The following is a 20,353-nucleotide window of genomic DNA, read 5'->3' on the forward strand; positions in this document are numbered from 1 at the left end:
CAGATGCGGTGGTTTGAGACGCAGCCCATGCAAAAATATATCTCCTGCTTAAATTGACGTACTTTGATGGGGATTTTTTTATTATGTTACTTAGATTGATGCACCGGTGTGTCAATAGACTCTAGGTTAACTCTTTTTTTTAAAAGAAGCATAAAAGCTAAAGTCAACAACACGCCTTTAATGTGGGCAAAAATAGTGTTACTTCCTCAGTGCTCTAATATGTGAGCATAATTTAATGTGTGATAAGACTTGTTTATACCTGCCGCTAACATGCGTCCTTTGTCCTGATCTTGTCCACATTCTGATTGTGCCTCACATTTTTTTTTTATATGTCTATACATGGTATAAAAATGTGTCGATATCCATCCACCTTGTCTGCATTGTGACCAGATTTCCTGATCTCTCTCTGTATGCAAATTATTTGACAGATTTTAAGACACATATTGATGCCATGAGTAAATGGTTCCACCTGTCAATGATTTTGAATAGGATAATGATGGTTTCACCATCCATATGTGTCTACACAATGTGTGCCTGACTAGCTCCAAGAGGTGGTCAAGAAGATCACATCACAATCAGATCACAATGCATCTTTTAATCATATACACCTGCCTGAATATGTGGGCACAATCAGAATGTGGACAATATCAGGACAAAGCATGCATGTTTGAACCAGGTATAAACAGGGCTTTTGTCTTGTCTCTGATGATAAAAGGCTCTGGGCTGGAACAAATTGAATTCTCCAATTCATGCGTGAATGGTTGGTTGTTGACTGATAAACCAGAGCTTGCCACTAACAGAATCCCAGGTTATTTCTACAGTCAAAAGGAATTATATTTTAGGTGTCACAATAATACACTAGAAATATTGCTGACCTAACTTTTATATTTATTTTAACACATAGTAATTAACCTCAAAGGTCACATATTGTAAACTAATTGTATAGCTCATGTCTGCAGTGCACTCTACCACACTCAGATCTCCTCTCCCTGAATTTCCGGCAAGTAGCACAGCAGTAGTTTTGTGCCGTAGTTTCTCCATCATGTGGCCTCAGATGGAACTGCAGTCTCAGTCATAAGAAGTTTGGGGCTTGATCTCCCTGTACAGAGGTGAGCTAGCTGGTCTATTTACACAGACACTGTAAGATAACCTGGTGTTTAAGATAGCTGAGCATCGATATGGTACAATATCCAAAAATTACAGAATTGGTTAGGTATTACCCATCTATTAGCATACCAATTCATAGAGATTCATGAACGACTGCAGACACCAAGGTAATTTATCAACTAGGCTATTAGTCAAGGTATGGGCATGTGTATTTGCTAGTATAGTTAATTAATTTGTTTGACCAGCTGGATAAAACAGTCAGAAAAGGTCAACATTAGAGGGAAACATTTGTTTTTATTTGGACATAAGGGTTCTCAACATCCATTACATCACAAGGGATTCAACCAATCAGACACTCATGAACAGACAGCATCACTAGACACGTGTTAAAGAGAGAGAGAGAGAAAAGAGGGTAAACAGTATGACAACAACTCACACTAACCAATATAGGCACTCAGCCACTCAGATGGTCTCTGAATGCCACTTTGTAAGCATTGTTATCTTATCCAACATACAAAAGACATTACCTATTTTTAGCATACATTCCAGAAATCACATAGAGCTTAGAGAGGAAAGAGAGTGCACCAAGTGTCTTATAAACCGTGCAAGTAGAGGAGCTAGGATATATTGACCCACTGTTGCCTACAACAACGCAATGATGTGTTAGCTATGAAGGAGCATGGTCAGTATAAGAGAGAAAACTGAAATAAAATATGAAATTATTGTTGAGTGTACAGTAGGCTTCTTCATAAATCTATTACCCTTCCATGAATCACCTAGAGCATATTAGGTAATACATTCTACAAGTAAATACTACATTTCAGTCATTCTGTTAGTAGACATCTGAAGAGTAGCAATTCCTCTATAGCAAAGTGTACAGTACATATTTACATAATTCTTGTTTTCACATATTCCTCAGATGAAATGATGTGTGTGATGTTGTAACACTGAAGGGAAAAATATGATAAAAGTTTATACCAAACATGACTGACAACATACCATATTGTTTAAAAAAGTAATTGAACAAGTTCATTAAAAAACGAATGATGTGCACAAAAGGCAATTTAAAAATACTAATTTAAGACAAAAGGTATAAATAAACAAAATACACATTTTTAAAAATCATTTAAATGTGAACACAGTCTAGTTGTACATAAAGATGTTAATCTTACTTTTGCAAATAAACATTTAAAGTCTGTGGTTTGCTTTATCTTTGAAAATATAGCTTATGTATGTTTGAGAAAAATGTACTTGAATGTACGCTTCAGTTTTACTGATGAGAAATGTGGTTAAGAAAAATGTTATGTAGTTCTTGTAGGAAAAAAACATGATTTAGTTGTTGGTGACAGCTCCTCTCGACAGAGAGCACCCTCTTAGTTTAATGTTCTCATTGATTTTCTTATTAAAACTGTTTGACTTATTTCTTTTTAATAAAATATCTAATATCTAATTCTTTGCCCATTATTCTCCTGTTGGAAAGGTCTGTCCATCTGAGTTCACCCATACCAGACCATTATCCACAGGGTACTTGTACTTGAAGCAATACCATATATGACCAGCAGATGGAGTAAGTGTATAACTTCGGTTGCTTTCCATGTCTCTGTGTGTCCAGCATGTAGGCTAGAATCTAACCAGCGGTAGACAGTGTAATGGACAGAGGAGGGCAGGGTTGACAAACAACAGACAGGGATGACACGTTTTTCAAATGAAAGTATGTATCTTATAGTAAACGGTGTATGAAATCAAGATCTGTACACATTACAACAGTGACTGAATGATGTTGATTTGATTGATAATGGAATCACAGCCTGAGATTCATGCTGCTAAATCAGATTTTTTTTTAAATCTACCTTAGCTGACAATTCAATTCCATTGCCCACACAATACTGCTACATGTTAGTGACAACAGGTATTCTCATATTCCAAAAAAGTTAGACTAATAGGATATAGTAGCCCACCTCTCGAAAGCAAAATGACTACGCTATAAGTCAATGGTGTTTTACAGAGGAAAGACACCGCAAACAGCCATTGTTGAATTGTCATATTGTATGAGTCGAATGGTACAGCATAAAACATGCAGAGCAGGGCATGCCGTATACAAGGCAGTCCAACCACACAACTGTATGACTGAGCAGAATGGCAGGAGCGGGCTTGGGCCAGCACAGGATATAATTCAACATGGCAGCTACAGTATAGGCCAGTACGTGCTTACATTTCCTTGCTGAAGGACTGAAAACAAGAAGTGGAATGAGACACTGGGTCATGACAGTGAGGATATTATACCCAAGGGGAGAAGAGGTAAGGAAGGTAAGACCACTGTGCTGCTGTTATTATTTCACCACATTTACCGCTAACTGCTCAAGCAACACTGGAGTTGTCTAGGTAAGGTATCACATTTTAGATTAAAAGGAATATTGTAACAGTACTTTCCAGCATATTTTGCATGTTAAAAGCATGACATAAATCAGACTCGAACAGGCAAGAGGTTGCTTTAAAGATGGCAAAGTGTACAGTATGAAATCTGATTTAAGCGGCCGGTAGCCTAGCGGTTAAGAGCGTCGGACCAGTAACCGAAAGGTCACTGGATCAAATTCCGAGCCGACTAGTTGAAAAATCTGTTGATGTGCCCTTGAGCAAGGCACTTAACCCTAATTACTCCTGTAAGATGCTCTGGATAAGAAAGTCTGCTAAAATGTGAATGTAAAAATGTGTGTCTAAAGAGCTTTCATGGGCACAAAGTTGTATGGGTATTTGGGTCAGATGGGCAGAGTTCCTATTTTAATATGGGTATCTCCACCATCCATAGCACACAGGGGAAGCCTGTTGGACTGTAGTGAATGGAGGCTGACAGATTTGGACCGAGTCAGTTAGCTCTCATCCAACTTAGAGAAGTGTTAGGCTCAGTCCAAACAGTGCTCAGGACCGGCCACTAGAACACCCAACATCAGCCTGGTAACCAAAATCAGTCAGTCTGGTTGTGGACTGACTTCACACAGGTTACCGTGTAGACTTCTAGAGCTGTTGGAACAATGAGGGACTATGGGGTAAGGGGCCATGGTCAACAGTATTCTCACAGTATTACAAAATAAAAGTGGGTTCAAACCTTACTGTGGCAAAAAAATGGTATAATACACTCCTTTTCCTGTCTTAAATATGAATAATAGAGAGAACGTCAGGATCCATTTGAGTGTTGGAATTTTAACTCATAAATACAATGTGTGGTATGATGTTGACATCCCCATGACCACATATTCTTAACACAACCATCAGTGCTGTGTTTAGTACGTGTGTTCAAGCAGAAAATTATGAAAACAACACAAAGGAAGCAGAACCTTTTGATGTGTTATCTTTGTTTGCAGGTTGACTCTTTTGTTTGTTTGTTTTTTGACAAAGCTATTCACATCTCCTTGCTTGTTCCGTCTGGGCCTGTACAAAATCTATACCATTAAAAAAAAAAATACATAAACTATATACAAGTTCAACTACATGTTTACCACAGGTTAGGTTTCTTACATTGAATTGGCATATTGGTTCAGTTTCTGCATCTCATATACGTATACAATGTTGCTATGGTGTTACTTTGTTGAACATCCCTTATACTACAGTACAAACAAAAAGGCATAACAACTTCAAGTAAGTCTCTATTTACAGCCAAAAGGCCGGTGACCATCTTGGTTGTAGTCTCTTAGACACAGGCTGGTAGACCTGGTCCAATCCAGAGAGAAAGGGATGAGACACCTTACTGGTGAGTGTCCAATCTGCCAGCAAGGGATGAGACATCATCTGGACAACCAGTGCAGGATGAAAACCAATGCCAAAATCCCACAAGTACTTCTTCACGTTTTGCAGTCAATTAATCACTAAAAAGCCGGACCTGGCCACATACTTTTAATTTTGAGGTAAAAACGAAAAATAAAAAAATAAGTTTTACTTAGAGGTGATTTTATTCATTATTTTCACGTCTGGTTTTAAATCAAGCTTCACAGAGAGTTGTGTTGATAGGCAAAGCTCTACAGCTTTTCTGCCTGCCGTCACCATGGCAACTCAGGCTCACTCCAGGAGCTTCCTGAATTCAAGAAATAAAGTCAAACTCAAAATGAGGAAGGAAAAATCCCAAACTGTTCTCAGAGAACACATCGACAACGCATCATCCCATTCCTATCGGCTTTCCTCTGTGTTAAACAGTTGCAACATGACAACCCTAATTCTCCCTCAGAGCTACATGGTGCCGGACTTGTCCCCGGCTGCATTAGCTGCATTGGCTGCAGAGCTAGCCGTGGCAGTGCTGGTGGGGAAGATCTTCTCGGTGGGCGTGACAGCAGGGCTTCCCACCCCAGAGGAACTGGAGCTGGAGGAGCGGTGCCCGGTGGGGGGCGGGCGGACGGGCCTCATGGGCGGGGGGCGCAGCTGGGCTCCGGCCAAACGGGCTGACAGGGTGGGCTTAAAGGTGCTCATCATCTCAGAGGTGGAGCTGCTGCTGCGGCGCATGGCGGCGTCTGGGTCGCGGATCATGATGGTGTGGAGGGGGCTGCCAGGCTCTGAGTTCACAGGGTTCTTCATGGTGGTGTCCAGGGTGTCCAGCACCACGTCTGGAGCCTGCTTGGCCGTGTTCTGGCGCTCCAGTTCACGCAGCTCATGTAGGGCCGTGGTCATGGTCTTCTCTATGTCCTGACATACACAAAACACACAGAAAACATGAAAGGAGATCATTCTTGTGATATTTTTAATAAAGCATAGCCAGTTCAGAAGGGAAACTCGAGTGTGGTGGCATCAGCTGATTGCATTAGCAGATATTGCACTAACTGGATTCACACTTTAATTACACACGGTCTATTTAAGTCGACCAGTTCTACACATGCTTCCTCAATACCAGATGTCACGCGCTCGCATGCATTGGTGTGTCTTGCCTCATTGCTGCTGTAACTAGCTGTTACTCCCTATGCTTGCTGTTTCTGATATCCCACCACCACCCCAGCCTCTACCTGCATGGGTTGTGTGTTTTCGCCTTTGGGGTATTTGATATAGAATATCATGCTCACTGCCTGTAGTTGTACTATCATCTTCATATGATGCTTCGCTCTGGCAGTGAGCTACCCTGAAGGAACAGAGCCCTAACGCCAAGACATGCATTGTTATCTTTTCGAATAAATGGTCAAACGTACATGTGGTGTTTTCTTTCTGAATTCAGCTCCATTCCCCTGTGATGTACAGTACCAGCCAAAAGTTTGGAAACACCTACTCATTCAAGGATTTTTCTTCATTTTTACTATTTTCTACATTGTAGAATAATAGTAGAGACAATAAAACTATGAAATAACAACATATGGAATCATGTAGTAACAAAAAAAGTGTTAAACAAATCAAAATATATTTTATATGTGAGATTCTTCAAAGTAGCCACCCTTTGCCTTGAGGACAGCTTTGCACACTCTTGGCATTCTCTCAACCAGCTTCACCTGGAATGTTTTTCCAACAGTCTTGAAGGAGTTCCCACATATGCTGAGCATTTGTTGGATGCTTTTCCTTCACTCTGCGGTCCAACTCATCCCAAACCATCTCAATTGGGTTGAGGTCGGGTGATTGTGGAGGCCAGGTCATCTGATGCAGCACTCCATCACTCTCCTTCTTGGTCAAATAGCCCTTACACAGCCTGGAGGTGTATTTTGGGTCATTGTATGGTTGAAAATAGCATTTATTTGGGTCTTCCTTTCCTGTGGTGGTCCTCATGAGAGCCAGTTTCATCATAACTCTTGATGGTTTATGCGACTGCACTTGAAGAAACTTTCAAAGATCTTGAAATTTTCCAAATTGACTGACCTTCATGTCTGAAAATAATGATGGACTGTCATTTCTCTTTGCTTATTTGAGCTATTCTTGCCATAATATGGACTTGGTCTTTTAGCAAACAGGGCTATCTTCTGTATTCCACTCCTACCTTGTCACAACACAACTGATTGGCTCAAACGCATTAAGAAGGAAAAAAATCCAGGCACGCCTGTTAATTGAAATGCATTCCAGTTGACTACCTTATGAAGCTGGTTGAGAGAATGCCAAGAGTGTGCAAAGCTGTCATCAAGGCAAAGGGTGGCTACTTTGAAGAATCTCAAATATAAAATATATTTTGATTTGTTTAACACTTTTTTGGTTACTACGTGATTCCATATGTTGTTATTTCATAGTTTTGATGTCTTCACTATTATTCTACAATGTAGAAAACAGTAAAAATAAAGAAAAACCCTGGAATGAGTAGGTGTGTCCAAAGTTTTGACTGGTACTGTAGGTCTTTCTTGGAGCTGCAGACTGTCTCTGGCATTTACACTAAGCCAGGGCTGCTTCACCCAGACACACACACACAGACAAACAGTACAGCAGGACATCACATCTCGCTCTGTTCTTCCAGACACCAGCGGCTCTCTAACTAGCCTCTCTAGTAGCCTCTCTCTGTTCCCTCTCTTCACACAGTACAGCCCAACAGCACCAAATGAAGAAAATAATATCCCCCCTTTAATGGCTGCACACTCATTACCACTGTCACAATCACACACAGACACAGACACACACACTCCCTCTGTCTGAATAACAGATTAATTGATGAGTGGAGAATAATTAAAGATCAAAGACTGGGTTTAGTCAGGCCCTGACAGTGCAGGGTCATCAACATGGGCTCAGTCTGAAATAGGGCTCTGATAGGAGATCACTATCATTAGCTGCACTGATCATAGCTCTGCCATTTCTAAAGCTGCCTCTGTGTCTCTATTCATTTCCCATGTATCCAGCGCTGGGCTTGTGCTGCCGATATGAAGGATCATTAGTACTCTGTGTAATTTACTTCATTTCAGCATCGCCATTAAAAGCATTTCGCTCTGGTCTCTAGGGAAATAATATTATCTGATTGGCTCTGCTGTGTGATATTTTGGGAAGGTATGACAAATAGCTATCGTTTTCGTAGGCCACACAAAGTATCACTTGCGCACCACTATTGATTCCATTCCATATTCCATATTGTCTGAGTTCTATGACTGATAAGGCTACAGAACATGGGGAAAAGAGGTTATGCAGTTATATTGGGCTGAGATAATACTTACGAACCTGGGGCTGATAGGAAATAAGGTCCATACCTCTGCCAGTGTCTCAGCCCCCAGTGACTTGTGGTCCCCCAGGCTACTGTGGCGTGTGGCCCCTGCTACGGGCCTCAGGGGGTGGCCCTCAGGGTAGGCTTTCCTGTCAGCGTAGTTGATGCTGCCCGCGCTGCCAAATGTTCCCAGGCGCCTCTTCTCTGGGCTTTCCATGCGGCTCCTGCTAACTGCCACCTTGTGGGGGCTGCTGGGACAGGCTGCGGCCCGCGGGGGTGTGTCAGTGCCCCGAGGAGGGCTGTGGGTCTCTCCACTGTGGCGTCGCGGGGTGGCGGCCCCGTCAGAAGGTAGCCGCACCCTGAGGAGAGAGATGACATCACAGTCACACAGAGTAGGATTAGGTTGGCCCTTGACACTGATCTACGGTCAGTTTGAAACATTGAATATTTACTCCATAAATGGTTAAGATTAGCATTTGGAGAGGTTTTAAACTGATCTTACATTTGTGCATATAAGTAACCCAGAGTGAGTTAAACATTGATACTAGAACGAGAAGGGCTACATTTCAATATGTAGTCCTTGTCAGTCGTTACCCACCTCCCCATGACTCCTCCAAAGTTGGAGTCGGGGGAGTGTTCACACGGTGATGGGACGTCGTTTTTGAATGAGGCCTTGTCATCCAGCAGTGGTCCACTGCTCGCCTCGCTGTCCGCCTTCTGACTGAGATTATCCGAGAACGCATCATCCCTGCGAGGAGAGCGAGAGAATGAACATTATTCCTACAGTTGGTAGAGATCTTATTTGGACTGCTGTTTTTATTCAAACTAATTGGTCCATATTTACACAGGGCTCTGGTTTTCAATCTGCAGTCAGTTTATCTGTTCCAGACAGTTCTGGAGCCCCTCCTTTTGAACATCAATCATTCCAATGTATTCCTCCTAACACAAAAAGTAGCAATATGAGACTCTGGCCTTACTGCCCACTCAACATCCAAATGGATTCATTAAACAGACACCAGCAATGATTAGTCATTTCACATTTACATTTTAGTCATTTAGCAGATGCTCTTATCCAGAGCGACTTACAATTAGTGCATTCATCTTATTAAGATAGCTAGGTAAGACAACAACACATAAGAATCGTATCAAGGTAATTTTCCATCAGCAAAGTCAGTGCTAGTAGGAAAAGACAAGTGCCTTTCTTTTTATTATTATTAGTATTATTATTAGTATTATTTGGGAGGGGGCGTCGGGGACACCGCAAGAGTTATTTAACCAAGACAGAAAAGAGCTTTGACTGGGCTGAGCGGGAACTGCCCTCCCGTAGGGGTGGTAGGGCCAAGAGACAAGAGGTGGCGGAACAGAGTGCTCGGGTTGGGATGTAGGATTTGAGAATAGCCTGAAGGTAGGGAGGGGCAGTTCCTCTCGCTGCTCCGTAAGCAAGCACCAGGGTATTGAAGACGATGTGAGCTTCAACTGGAAGCCAGTGGAGTGTGCGGAGGAGTGGGGTGACATGGGCTGCAACATTCTGGATAAGTTGCAGGGTTTGATGGTACAAGAGGGGAGCCCATCGAACAGAGCGTTGTAGTAGTCAAAACCAGGGGTTCCCAAATTCTTTCTCTCTGGGCCCCCCTTCCAGCATTGGGGAACATCCCGCACCCCCCCTGCGTGCACGTCTATTTCTATGGGCACAAGCACTGTTCATGACACAAACTGTTCACACCCCTCTTATTGATGGTGAGAATTCTGCAGGTATAAAGCTTATTTCCTGCAATTCTACACATTTTGTCATGGGGTGCAAAGAACATTTTGCAGTTTTAAAGCACATTTTCTTGCAATTCTCTACATATTGCCATGTATAATGTGTATTCATGTGATATTTGAGTGACAAAAAAATTACAACAATATCAACCCCCAAAAAATTTACCGTACGCGAGAATATTGCAAAATAAATGTACACATACATGTTATTCAATCATTGCACCCAGACTGCTTACGCACGTCAACGAGCGTCTACATAGCAGGTGCTAAAATAGAACTTGGTTCTATTTGTGACGCCTGACGAGCAACAAGTCCCGCCTCTCCTATCTCCTGATTGGTTTTTAAGAGCATGTACCCACATGGGTGATTGAAAGATTGAAACTGAGGTCCACACTCCAGGCCAGTTAGTGGTGGTAATGCACCTTAAAGTTAGTTGCCAACTGCCATAGAAAGTCCGAAGAAGAAGCCTGAAGGAGGAGAGATTACTAGAAAGGAACTTGGTTTACACTTTTATCTGTGGATTAATTGTTGGAGTAGAGGACCTTGTGCCTTTCAGGTAAAATAACAACCCAATGTTAATATCCCAGGACAAATTAGCTAGCAACAGCAAGTTAGCTAACTAAAGTGCCATAAATGTTTAATGCTTTTCCACCAGACCCTAAATTATAGTTGGTTCAGAGTTCGATATGATATTTCAACCTGTGTGTCCTTATCGCGTCTGGTGTAGGTGGACAAAATCAACATGTGCGAGATTGCGCGCTCGCTCTGGTCAGCATGTAAGGTATGCAATGACTAACATGACAAGAGGAACTGATGATGCACTACCCAATTTGGAAATTGCATCTTGTGCATTCTGCTATTACAACTTTCAAGAGTAAGTTTACAGCCGGACTGAGTTCATAAATACAGTGGGGCAAAAAACTATTTAGTCAGCCACCAATTGTGCAAGTTCTCCCACTTAAAAAGATGAGAAAGGCCTGTAATTCTCATCATAGGTACACTTCAACTATGACAGACAAAATGAGAAAATAAATCCAGAAAATCACATTGTAGGATTTTTTATGAATTTATTTGCAAATTATGGTGGAAAATAAGTATTTGGTCAATAACAAAAGTTTATCTCAATACTTTGTTATATACCCTTTGTTGGCAATGACAGAGGTCAAACGTTTTCTGTAAGTCTTCACACTGTTGCTGGTATTTTGGCCCATTCCTCCATGCAGATCTCCTCTAGAGCAGTGATGTTTTGGGGCTGTTGCTGGGCAACACGGACTTTCAACTCCCTCCAAAGATTTTCTATGGGGTTGAGATCTGGAGACTGGCTAGGCCACTCCAAGACCTTGAATTGCTTCTTACGAAGCCACTCCTTCGTTGCCTGGGCGGTGTGTTTGGGATCATTGTCATGCTGAAAGACCCAGCCACGTTTCATCTTCAATGCCCTTGCTGATGGTAGGCTTTGTTACTTTGGTCCCAGCTCTCTGCAGGTCATTCACTAGGTCCCCCCGTGTGGTTCTGGGATTTTTGCTCACCGTTCTTATGATCATTTTGACCCCACGGGGTGAGATCTTGCGTGGAGCCCCAGATCGAGGGAGATTATCAGTGGTCTTGTATGTCTTCCATTTCCTAATAATTGCTCCCACAGTTGATTTCTTCAAACCAAGCTGCTTACCTATTGCAGATTCAGTCTTTCCAGCCTGGTGCAGGTCTACAATTTTGTTTCTGGTGTCCTTTGACAGCTCTTTGGTCTTGTCCATAGTTGAGTTTGGAGTGTGACTGTTTGAGGTTGTGGACAGGTGTCTTTTATACTGATAACAAGTTCAAACAGGTGCCATTAATACAGGTAACGAGTGGAGGACAGAGGAGCCTCTTAAAGAAGAAGTTACAGGTCTGTGAGAGCCAGAAATCTTGCTTGTTTGTAGGTGACCAAATACTTATTTTCCACCATAATTTGCAAATACTTTTTTTTTAAAATCCTACAATGTGATTTTCTGGATTTTTTTTCTTCTCATTTTGTCTGTCATAGTTGAAGTGTACCTATGATGAAAATTACAGGCCTCTCTCATCTTTTTAAGTGGGAGAACTTGCACAATTGGTGGCTGACTAAATACTTTTTTGCCCCACTGTATATATATATTTTTAAAGACCCCACCCTTGCCGACCACCCCACAGTTTGGGAACCACTGGTCTAGATGGGAGATGACAAGTGCCTAGATTATGAGCCTGCAGCTGCGAGTCACTGCTTTGATGTTTGCAAAGAACGACAGGGTGATGTCCGGTCCTTTGCACTCTGGAAGGGGGACACCGTGGAGTTGTCAACTGTGATGGAGAGGTCTTGGAGTGAACAGGCCTTCCCCGGGAGGAAGACCAGTTCTGTTTTGTCGAGGCTGAACTTGAGGTGGTGGGCCGACATCCAAGCTGAGATGTTTGCCAGGCACGCAGAGATGCGTGTCGCCACCTGGGTGTCAGAAGAGGGTAAGGAGAAGAGTAGTTGAGTGTCATCCACACAGCAATGATAGGAAGGCCATGTGAGGATATGACAGAGCAGAAACTTGGTGTACAGAGAAAAGAGGAGAGGGCCTAGAACTGAGCCCTGGGGGTAGTGCTGAGCGATTAGTGCTTTTTGAGGTCATTTCGGTTAGATTATTACAAAATAATCACGTTTTTTGATTTCAATATATATATATATATATATACACACAGTACCAGTCAAAACTTAGGACACACCTACTCATTCTAGGGTTTTTCTTTATTTTTACTGTTTTCTACATTGTAGAATAATAGTGAAGACATCAAAACTATGAAATAACAACATATGGAATCACGTAGTAACCAAATAAATGTTAAACAAATCAAAATATATTTTATATTTCAGATTCTTCAAAGTAGCCACCCTTTGCCTTGATGACAGCTTTGCACACTCTTGGCATTCTCTCAACCAGCAAGTAGACAAGACAAAAGACAAGTAGGAAACTACTATGAAATAATACAATATTTAAGTTGTGTATATTACTTTTGTTTATATTTTATGACTATTATTTTTAATTCCTTAAAGTCATCATCTTCTCTCTGCTCAGGCAGTAGCAAACAGCCAGCCAACTTTATCTCATGCTCCCAATACTGTACTGTCTTTAGTCATCCTATTTAGCCAGGCTAGCCTGCCTAAGTATGCTGTAGAGCTGTCTGACAAACCATTTTACTAGTTCTTCAAAGTAAATAAGGCATACTTTCACAAACTGTCTCTATCCCTCTCTCTCATATTGGTGTTCTGTACACTCCTCTCTTAAAAGTGTATCCATCTGTCCGAGACGGAAAAAGGCTAAATGGATTATGGTCACTGTAGTTAATTACCACGTTTCTGCGCTGAACTAGGTTGAATATTTGTTTAATGAAAACTCCCTTCAGCCCAGCATCCCACTTAGTTATTGACTTGATTTATCTAGTGAATTATTTGATTTTCGAGAAACTAAATGCAAACCTTTTCTCAATATAGGGGGTGCTGTTTCAACGTTAGCATTTATCGTCTCCAAATTAAACTGCCTCATACTCAATTCTTGCTCGTACAATATGCATATTATTATTACTATTGAATAGAAAACAATATCTAGTTTCTAAAACCGTTTGAATTATGTCTGTGGGTGAACCAGAACTCTTTCTACAGCGAAACTCATGACAGGACATGCGAAGCTCTGAAAAATAGTCTCTGATCTCGGATCAGTTTTAAGCTCTGTGTATGCCCTATGGATCGAAATGAACTGCACCCGCCTTCCCCTGGATGTCAGTAACCAATGAGAAGTGGAATGGTGTCTCTAGGTGCTTCTCAGAGTTTATAAAAGGGAATGGAGTGAGATGACCCATCTTTTCGACGCTCGCCAGGGCGCAAGGGAGGACATCAGAATCGCATGCTCAAAAGCTCTCGTTATTGATCAAAGATCTATCCGTCTGTGATTTAGTTCGATATAGGTGTTAGAAACATCATAACGAAGTTATTTGAAACCGATTTATATCAGTTTATGCGAGTATATTGCTATTTTTCTGAATTTCCTTAGTATTGCGTTTGACGATTTGGGCATGTGTGTGCCGAGTAGCTATCGTTAGCTGCTAGTTCTGAGGTTGAGGAGGTCGTTTTACAACAAAGCAACGATACTTTTGGACAAAGGACACATTGCCCAAGATACTGATGGAAGCTCGTCCAAAAGTAAGAGTTATTTATGATTTTATTACGTATTTATGTGGAAAAATTTAAACGCAGTTGTCGGCCATTTTTTGCGGCACTAGTCTGGCTGTAACTCACAATGTATGTCTTGTAACGTTAATTTTAAAAATCTAAATCAGCGGTTGCATTAATAACCAATGCATCTTTCATTAGCTGTCCAACCTGTATTTTTTTAGTCAATCTAATCGATAAATAATCGTAATCTTAGGTGCCTTTCCAAAATGGCGCCGGCTCGAATGCATGCCATGTTTTGACAGATTACATAGCATAACCAAGATTTGTGATGCTAAATATGCACATTTTCGAACAAACTCTATATGCATTGTGTAATATGATGTTACAGGACTGTCATCTGAAGAATTCTGAGAAGGTTAGTGAAAAAATTTATATATTTTGGTGGCGATAACGTTATCGCCCCCTTTGCCTTGATTTCATGCTGATTTCATGCTGGGGTGATGTTAGCTCATGTGGTATGCTAATATAACGATATATTGTGTTTTCGCTGTAAAACACTTAGAAAATCTGAAATATTGTCTGGATTCACAAGATCTGTGTCTTTCGATTGCTTTAGGCTGTGTATTTTTCAGAAGTGTTTTAGGATGAGTATTTTGGTAATGAACGTCGGTCTCTGTAATTATTCCGGCTGCTTCCAACGCTATTTCAGATTGCAGCTGCAATGTACAACTGTGATTTATACCTGAAAAATGCACATTTTTCTAAAAAAACATATCCTATACCATAAATATGTTATCAGACTGTCATCGTATGAAGTTGTTTCTTGGTTAGTGGCTATATATATCTTTATTTAGTCGAATTAGTGATAGCTACTGATGCAGGAAAAAAATGGTGGAGAAAAAAAGTTGTGTCTTTTGCTATCGTGGTTAGCTAATAGATTTACATATTGTGTCTTCCCTGTAAAACATTTAAAAAATCAGAAATGATGGCTGGATTCACAAGATCTGTATCTTTCATCTGGTGTCTTGGACTTGTGATTTAATGATATTTAGATGCTTGTATTTACTTGTGACGGTATGCTAGGCTATGCTAGTCAGCTTTTTTACTGTGGGGGGTGCTCCCGGATCCGGGATGAGTACCAACTAAAAGTTAACTTCTTTGGGGTAGGGGGCAGTATTTTCACATCCGGATGAAAAGCATTCCCAGAGTAAACGGCATGCTACAAAGCCATAAAAGCTAGAATATGCATATCGTTAGTAGATTTGGATAGAAAACACTCTGAAGTTTCTAAAACTCTTTGAATGATGTCGGTGAGTAAAACAGAACTCATCAGGCAGGCAAAAACCTGAGAAAAAATCCAACCAGGAAGTGGGGAATCTGACCTTGTCTGATGCCTCTACTGTTTAGTGGGGCCAAAGGAGAGAGGAATGAGTCAGGTCTGCCATGAGGTGACCATGCTCTGACCATGTGCGTTCACGTGAGAGCGAGCTCTGTTCCATCGCAATTCTGAAGACAATGGAATACTCCGGTTGGAATATTATTGAAGAATTATGTTAAAAACATCCTAAAGATTAATTCAATACTTCATTTGTCATGTTTTTACGGACTGTAATATAACTTTTTTAACTTTTCGTCCGTACTTTCCACTGGACCTGCCCGCGCGTCGTGAGTTTGGAAAGTGTACTGAACGCTAGAACAACAAGGAGGAATTTGGACATAAATGACGGACATTATCGAACAAAACAAACATTTATTGTGGAACTGGGATGCCTGGGAGTGCATTCTGATGAAGATCATCAAAGGTAAGTGAATGTTTATAATGTTACTTCTGACTTCTGTTGACTGCATAATATGGCGGATATATTTGTGTCTTGATTGGGCTCTGAGCGCCGACTCAGATTATTGTATGGTTTGCTTTTTTCGTAAAGCTTTTTTGAAATCTGACACAGCGGTTGCATTAAGGAGAAGTGCATCTGATATTCCATGCATAACAGTTGTATCTTTTAGCAATGTTTATAATGAGTATTCCTGTAAATTGATGTGGCTCTCTGCAAAATCAAAGGATGTTTTGGAACTTCTGAACATAAGGCGCCAATGTAAACTCAGATTTTTGGATATAAATATGAACTTTACCGAACAAAACATACATGTATTGTGTAACATGAAGTCCGATGAGTGTCATCTGATGAAGATCATGAAAGGTTAGTGATTCATTTTATCTATATTTCTGCGTTTTGTGAATCCTCTCTTTGGCTGGAAAAATGGCTGTGTTATTCTGTGAATAGGCACTCACCTAACATAATCGTTTGGTTTGCTTTCGTCGTAAAGCCTTTTTGAAATCGGACACTGTTCCTGGATTTACAACAAGTGTATCTTTAAAATGGTGTAAAATACATGTATGTTTGAGGAATTTTAATTATGGGATTTCTGTTGTTTTGAATTTGGCGCCCTGCAGTTTCACTGGCTGTTGAAGAGGTGGGACGCTACCGTCTCCCGTACCCTAGAGAAGTTAAAGTAATTGAACTGACGTTGGTCAACAACATTTCTGTTAATCGCTCAGCACTACCTAGGGGACATCAGTAGTGAGAGCACGTGGTGCAGACACAGATCCTCTCCATGCCTCCTGGTAAAAATTACCTGCCAGGTAGGAACGACCTGTCAAGTGAGACGCCTGAAAGGGTCTCAAGGGTTTGGATGAGGATCTGATGGTTTACGGTGCCCGCCTTGAAGCCTGACTGATTAGGGTCAAGAAGATCATTCTGAGAGCGATATCGAGAGAGTTGGTCAGAGACAGCAGACTGTGTTTTAGAAAGGAAAGAAAGAAAGAAGATATACTGGTCTGTAGTTTTTGACATCAGAGGGGTAAAGTTTCTTGAGGGGAGTGACTCTGGCCATCTTGAAGTCAGAGGGGACGCAGCCATTTGTAAGGGATGAGGAAGGAAGAGAGGAATGGGAGGTCTCCAGCGATTGTCTGGAAAAGGGAAGAGGGGATGAGGTCAAGTGGGCAGGTTGTTGTGTGGCCGGACATCACTAGTCGCAGGATTTCATCTGGAGAAAGAGGTCAAGGCGTAGGGTAGTTCTGTGTGAGTGGGATCAGTGGACTCGGTAGGCTGAGTGAATGAAGAGTGGATATCATCAACCTTTTTTTCAAAGTTGTTGACAAAGTCGTCTGCAGAAAGGAAGGAGGGAGGGGTCGGAGGTGGAGGATTAAGGAGGGAGGAGAAAGTGGAGAACAGTTTCACAAGAAAGCTATAATTGTATACTAAGTGGCTCATCTTTTAAATTATTGCGTACATTTATACCGGGAATTACTATCTGAGGGTGTTTTCAATGAATTCATTCGAGTTGTAAACTTAAAGCACGCTCTGGCCTTCTCTTTAGCATCTTTACTTCTGCCTCATTGACTGACATCAAATCCACATTTAATTTATAGTGTTACCACTAAAGGTACAATTGTCAGTGAAGTGTCTTTGAGCTAACATATCAGGCATGATTTGAATTATTTATCTGTGCCTTTGTGATATTCAGTCAAGGATCTTCCATGAGTGTTATTGGTGTGGGGCTAATGACATCAAACAGAAGAGAAAGCTTTTGATACACCTGCCACTTGAAATTACTCCCCGGTTTATAAAACACCTGATTAACTGACTGACTGTTTCCTGCTTATCTGACAGAATAATTGACTGTCTTACAGATTTATTGTCAAACTGCTCTTCACCCATCGCTGATGTTCATGTTTATGAATGGTTGTTACTCACAGGTCCTGCACCACTATGTACTGATGTGGGATCAGTCCGTCCACGCCATTGTGTCGGCCCTCCCACCAGTCCTCAGAGGCTCGGTGGTACAGCAGCAGCGACGCCCCCTTCTTAAAGGACAGCTCCCGGGGGGTGCGCCCCACATAGTCAAACTTAGCTATGGCCTCAATCTGCTCCACCTCTGTGGAAATAAAGAACAAAGGGCAAGAAACATCAGTCACAACCTGGACCAGCTTCATTTCCAGGTGTTATAACATATCTCACACCCCATTGAGATGTGTGGACAGAGTAGCCTGACCTGTGTATCAGTGTGACCTAATCCAGCTGCTTCACTGAGTTCATTAATAGAAATAAGGAGCCCCTTGCTCTAATTACTAAGACCTAAACCATGTGGTCAAACAATGAGACTGTGTCTTCATGTTCTCAGACAATGGCCTCAGGCCTCGTGGTCTGTGATCAACTCCAGAGTACAGTAGAGAGTTGTGATTGCCTGGGGACTCAATTTATTGGCTGAGTTTGTTCTTCAGACCTTCAAAAGACACAGAAGTCTTTGAGAGACAAAGAGCGAGAAGAGGGAATATCTGAGTTGAAGAGAAATAAAACGAGATGCAGCATTACAATATAAACCATTTTCTCTAACAGAGGGGATGGTTATACTGTTTGAGTGATACACTTAGATTCCAAGAATTGTTGTGAGTTGAGGCTGACCTGTCATTGAGTTCCAAGAGCAAATTGGCCAGTGTTATCTAGTGTTGATTTTTCAGTGTAACATTTCTGGTGTTGATTCACTCTGGTGTAAAAGAACCCGTGTTGAGTGTGATTGTTTTATTCTGTGGAGAGTAAAACCTTCCCATCAAAACCACACCCATCATTATCAAATTTTGCAAGCCAGCATAATGTGACTTGCAGTCCTGATGTGGCCTGTAAAACAGGAGGTTCCTAACACAGCAGGCCTTACGATATTTAATGTAGTGTCCTAAAGAGATGAATTCCCTAACACTGACAAAGTGTAACAGCGTCAGAACTAAGCAGTGTTAATTTAACACTGAAAAGTGTGGACCTGTATAGACACCTGCCCAGTGTTAAATGTAACACTGTCAGTGTTTATTAACAACTGGAGAATTTGCTGTGCAATCAACACCAGTGCCACCAATGAGGACATCACAACTCTGCGCAAGGGTAACACTGTATTCTGATCAGTGAACACTACTATCCTAACAGCTAATAGACTGGTTGACAATCCAATGACTTGGTCCTTTAATGGCATTATGGGTCCCAACACACCAAACTACTCACACACTGAGCACACACCAATAGCCAGAAGAACCAACCTTCCTCTGTTGCTAGCCTCTTGAGAGAACAGACGCACAAAGGCACAGGCTTTAGTTGTCCCTAAGCAAACATCAGTCACCATTCAACACTGGACCAGAGGAGATTAGCAGACTGGTCGCTGCTACAAGACCTCTATCCCACAGGGACGGTGCTAGGGGAGGGGGTATGACGGGTGAGGGGGAGGTATTGCCACGCACGCATGGACGCATGCCCACGCACACACCCTGCGTCCAAGCTGATATCAATCACACAAAGAGCCTGATGACTTGGGACACACGCAACCTAGAGAAACACATTTTTGCTTGGGGACATGTCCCATAGAGATATGCACATGTAGTGAGTGTTCAAAATGCTAAAGGGATCTAAGCTAGTCCCCAGGCTGTCAGATTTCCCATCTAGATTTCCCTGACCGGGCGGAGGGGGTGTGTGTGTGCGTGGCAGGATGGCCTTGGCCACTGGTACTACAGCCACGCCTCATTGTGTGTCTATGGGCCAGACCAGACAGACAGAGCAGGAGTCAGCCGGGGTTAAGCACATGTATAAAATAAATTGTCTCCCAGCAGGAAATCTCCAAGCCAACCAGAAAGCCCAATCAGTTCCATTAGGAGCTCCATCCAGGGGTGAAATTACCTACAGAAACAGGGAGAGCGAGGGAGGAAGAGGATGAGGAAGAGAAGAGAGGAGAAGGAGAGAGGAGGAAAGGGGAGGAGAGAGAGCGAGGTAGAAGGACAGAGACAGGGTAACATTGTCTCTCTTTGTCCCCCTCGTTCCAAGAGTAGATTCAGCCTGGGGCTTTTAGACCACTTAAGTAGAGCTCTCGCTCTCTTCCTCAGAAACACAATAACACATGTACAGGTAACTGCCAAAATAAAGGAAACACTTCAGTAAATGAGGGCTACAAAGTAGATTGAAAGCAGGTGCTTCCACACAGATGTGGTTCCTGAGTTAATTAAGCAATTAACATCTCATCGTGCTTATTTTGGCTACCATGGCTTTAAAAGAGGGGTCTCAAAGGGGTTTTAAAGGGTGTGTTTGTGCATCTCAGTCACCAGATCTCAACTCAATTGAACTGCCTGTGACAGCGTTTTCCAACACCATCAACAAAACACCAAATTATGGAATTTCTCGTGGAAGAATGGTGTCACATCCCTCCAA

At 41.9% G+C, this 20,353-nt stretch overlaps 1 protein-coding gene across 3 annotated transcripts in view; it reads right to left on the bottom strand.

Moving 5' to 3' along the window:
- Positions 1-1,381: 1,381 nt before the first annotated feature.
- The window catches only part of LOC139542853 (SLIT-ROBO Rho GTPase-activating protein 3), a 113,762-nt gene continuing 94,790 nt past the window's right edge, over positions 1,382-20,353 (bottom strand). For 2 of the 3 annotated variants that reach the window (XM_071348789.1, XM_071348781.1), the window contains exons 19-22: positions 17,867-18,047; positions 8,778-8,927; positions 8,226-8,538; positions 1,382-5,775 (exon numbers count right to left, since the gene is read on the bottom strand). In XM_071348789.1, the coding sequence (XP_071204890.1) occupies positions 5,326-5,775; positions 8,226-8,538; positions 8,778-8,927; positions 17,867-18,047 (1,094 nt within the window). In that variant the 3' untranslated portion in view covers positions 1,382-5,325. Of the gene's footprint in view, positions 5,776-8,196; positions 8,539-8,777; positions 8,928-17,866; positions 18,048-20,353 lie in introns of all 3 variants that reach the window. The other variant, XM_071348796.1, reaches the window with a different exon arrangement.

This window comes from Salvelinus alpinus, chromosome 2, assembly GCF_045679555.1.
Source record: "Salvelinus alpinus chromosome 2, SLU_Salpinus.1, whole genome shotgun sequence".
Classification (NCBI taxonomy): Eukaryota; Metazoa; Chordata; class Actinopteri; order Salmoniformes; family Salmonidae; genus Salvelinus; species Salvelinus alpinus.